We start from the raw sequence: 4,115 nt of genomic DNA on the forward strand, positions 1-4,115 counted from the left end.
GACATTGAATTCAGTTTCCTCCCCAGATCACTTGTGCTTAGTGAAGGATTTTCCCAGAGGTCAATTGCATACTGCATTTGGCTGATTCTGAAGATGCACTTCATTAGGGGGGTGGGGAGACAGAGAGGAAATCCCAGCCTGGATGGAAGACATTGCAATGTTTTTGCTCTAGGGCCTAGCTAATATTAGTCAGAAAAATAATCATTTAATAACAACAAAAACAGCAATTATGAATAGTTCAGTAATTTCATCTTTATTTCATCCATCATCCTTCTATCTGCCAATGTATTGAACTGAGCGCAGCTTATTGAAGATGCTCCAAAGGCTTCTGCATGTCATGCATGCGAGTTATCCAACAGCTTGTTCAGCTGCTGACGACAGAGCCGTAAGTGACTCATGCCTGGTGTTTGCAGCAAGAAATGCTTTTGTAGGTCTTCGTAGGAGCAGTTCCTCCCTGTGCGACTCTTGCACAGTAATACACGGCGGAGCCCTCAGGCTTCAGGTCACGCACTTGCAGGAACACCTGGTTTTTGGAGGGTTCCCTCGGTGAGCCTGTTTGCCAGACCACCAGTGTAGAACAGAGCACCATTGATCCAAACATATGCAGCCCACGCCAGGCCCTTTCCTGGTCGCTGACGGACCCAATGAATGTCAGAGTGTGAGATGGAAACCCCAGACACTACACACGTCAGCTGAACAGTTTCTCCTGACCTCCTCACTGCACCTCCAGACTCTGCGAGGGTAATCTGGGAAGAAACCCCTGCAATCATGGAAAGCGGACACAAAGAAAGAAAGATGAGAAAACACAGAGGCAACAGACGACTGTCCTCATACGAGAGAAACATGTAGGGTTTTTATAATCAAGGAGGCTATTATTATTTCATGCAGGGAAGATCATCAGAAAACTTGTCAGGATCTTGGGTGCCATGACCCGATCTGATTTCAACAGCCTCCCAAACTCCCTGGAAGAACTTGGAAACTCCAAGTGTGTTGAATTCTGTTTCCCACACAGGTCATTTCGGTTTCATGAATGCTGCTCCTGAAGCTCATTTGCATAATACAAGAGAGGAGTGGAGACACCTTCTCAGTCTTGTGTGGCACAAGTGGTCCGTGAAAAGGGCAGCATGGCCACAATGGTGTGTGTTCTTTAAATGCACGGAGGGGGAAGTGGACGGAAAAGCCCTTCGTCCCTCAGCTGGTTACATATGATTCGGTAACAGCAGCACTTAGAAAATACAGGTATGGGTGGTAAAACATGAGGGCTGCATTGAGAACCAAGTCCTTTTCTGCTCTGCTGAAGAATCCAGGCCAGCTGGCATAGCTTATTTGCAACCTAGGCACAACACCCCAGGCAAGGAAGACAGGCTGAGAGGAGTGACAGCCCAAGCCACTGAGTCATCCAAAGGAACAGAGGCAAGCAACCCGAGATACTTGTCCCCCCTTTTCTTGTAGTCAGAAAACAGTACGGAGTCAAGATACATTCCTAGGCATGTTGTTTAAATGCACAAATATCTTTGTGTGTTTTGCACGTTTGAGGTGGGACATCAAGGGGCCCTGAGAGGAAAGGAAAGGGAGGACTGAACGCCAATGCCAGCAATCTTTCTTCATGGGACAATGTTGGTAGGAAGGCCTGATGCTTTAGCAGGCAACGTTGGTTTAAACCAGTACAGTAAAGGAAGATGATCCTCGAGAGGAGATAGGGGGGCTCAACGGGGCAGCAGGTCGAGGAAAGCAAAGGGAAGTGCTACAATCACGCTGTGGCAAAACTAGATTTATTTTTGGTTGCCCAGAGGCTTCTTACTGCATTCATGAGAAAAGTGCACAATGGAAGACTCCCTGTTAGAGAAAGCTTTGATTGCAATATGCAGAGGAGCCTTCCTGGGAGGAAATATGGCAGCAGAAACAAACAGTCCTGATCCTATGGCCATCCTGCCCAAAATACAAAATCTGCCCAAAATACAAAATCTTCCCATATGGAAGAAATTATGGTTTTGTTTTTGCGGTTTTGTGGTTTTGTGCACACAGTTAGAGACTTGGTAAACTTTTGAGATATGAAACCCATTTCAAAGTGGCAAGAGGCATTAATTAACAGATATACAGTGGAGGACGATATGTGTACCCTCACACAGATGGACAGACAGATCTTGATGATTAACATATTGGTACCACAGCATTTCTCATTTTCATTTCAGGCTTGCCGTGGGGATGGACCAGAGCAGAACTATGGGTTATAGAATGCTAATGTGTCGTGACGTGTAAATAGGCAGATTCCTCCATTCGCTACAGAAGAATATATTAAGGGTGAACTTTATCAGTCTCTGCATGTGCTCCCCACATTGGGAAGGGGAGAGTGGCCACCTGCTTCTGGTGGCACAGTCAGATTCCACTTTCATTCCGCTCCCAGTTGTGGTTGAAACTGCTAAGTCATTCCACTTGAGCAAGAAGAGGAGCACGAGCGCCACCACCAGGTTGCTCGCTGCTGGGATGCGATGGCAGCAGGGCCCATGCATGAGCCCAGATTGGTATCATGGGCTTGGTTGTTCATGAGGGTTTGTTGAAGCCTGTCTTCTGAACATGTGCAGAACTTTAGAAGAAAAAGAGGCTTCTAAATTTCAGAAAAAGAGGATCATCTAAAACAGAGTGAGTTAGAAGGTCCTGCTGAAGACATGTATTTGAAAATGGTCCCAACAATTTTACATATTGTGTTTGTGCATTATCTAACAGCACATTCAGCTGCTAAAAACAAAGTGCTGAGTGACTCATGCCTGGTATTTGAGGGCAGAAATGTTTTTGTACGTCTCCAGAGCAGCACTTCCTCACTGTGTCCCTTGCACAGTAATACAGGCCGGAATCCTCAGGCTTCAGGTCACGGACCTGCAGGAACACCTGGCCCTTGGAGGTGTCCCTCGAGATGGAGAGCCGGTTCTTCAGAGCACTGTTATAGTTCAGAGCACCATTGCTCCACACAACTCCTGCCCACTCCAGTCCCTTTCCTGGGGGCTGACGGACCCAGTGTATTTCAGTGTTTGAGAGAGAAACCCCAGACACGGCACAGGTCAGTTGAACGGTCTCTCCCGGCCTCTTCACTCCACCTCCAGACTCTGTGAGGGTGATCTGGGAAGAAACACCTGCAGTCATAGAAAAAAGGCCACAAAAACATGAAGATGGAAAAATGCAGAGGCAGCCACTGAAGCGTTATAATCTGTGCTGTTACTTTTCTTACATGAAGGGAAGATCATCAGGAATCCAATCAGAAGCCTCAGTGCCATGACCAGATCTGACTTCGGGAGACTCCAAACTTCTGGAACCACCCGGAGACTCCAAGTGTGTCAAATTCGGTTTTTTCCACAGGTCGCGTCTGCTTAATGAAGGTTCCTCCCAAAGGACATTTGCATAATGCAGTGTGGTCTGCTGGTATAAGAGGTAAGAGGAGCCTCAGACTCCACGTACTGGTCTCTGCTGGGAACGCTCATTGCAAAATTGGGTGTTTCTGAAGACGTGTTCCTCAAACAAAGAGCTCCTAAGGTTAACCAGATAAAATCAACCTGTAAAATGTCTAGAAAATAAATCTGTCTTCAACACCTGTAAAGGAACCAGGTGAACTGCTTTTGGGTAGCTTTTCCACAGCCAGTGCACAACTACTGAGGAGTTTTGGGCCAAAGGAAGAAAGGCATCCACACAGAAGGACGTGGTCTGTGACGCGGGTAATTCTAAAAAGATATGCTGGGAAATGGGACATGTGTTCCGAGGATCAATTCCAAAGACGCAGTAGCATGGCTTTGGGATATTTTTTTGGTTGCAGATTGGGAAGGGAGCAGAATAGAAGTATTCATAAAAGCAGGCTGAAGTGGTGTGACCTGGAAACAGGCAAACTTGTCCATTTCTAAAGATAGGAACACATTAACATGACCTTAATCACCCCCTCCGTCCTGTCTCCCCATACGGAAGGGAAGCTTGGCACCTGCTTCTGGAGGCATCATTTCCTTTCCATCTCTTTCCTCCCACATTTGCGGTTCCAACTGCGAAGTCACTCCATTTGGGAGATGCACGGGCCACGAGCGCCACCAGCAGGATGCTCGCTGCTGGGCTGCAATGGCAGGAGGGTCCAATCAGGA

At 47.1% G+C, this 4,115-nt stretch overlaps 1 gene segment (V, D, J or C); it reads right to left on the reverse strand.

Moving 5' to 3' along the window:
* Positions 1-3,337, reverse strand: part of LOC123022449 — a 30,662-nt gene extending 27,325 nt beyond the window's left edge. Inside the window, 2 exon segments of the V gene segment in view lie at positions 3,072-3,128; positions 3,224-3,337. Of these exon segments, the coding sequence occupies positions 3,072-3,128; positions 3,224-3,269 (103 nt within the window).
* Positions 3,338-4,115: the final 778 nt, after the last annotated feature.

The sequence above is a fragment of the Varanus komodoensis genome, unplaced genomic scaffold (assembly GCF_004798865.1).
Source record: "Varanus komodoensis strain SLA01 unplaced genomic scaffold, ASM479886v1 scaffold1909, whole genome shotgun sequence".
NCBI lineage: Eukaryota > Metazoa > Chordata > Lepidosauria > Squamata > Varanidae > Varanus > Varanus komodoensis.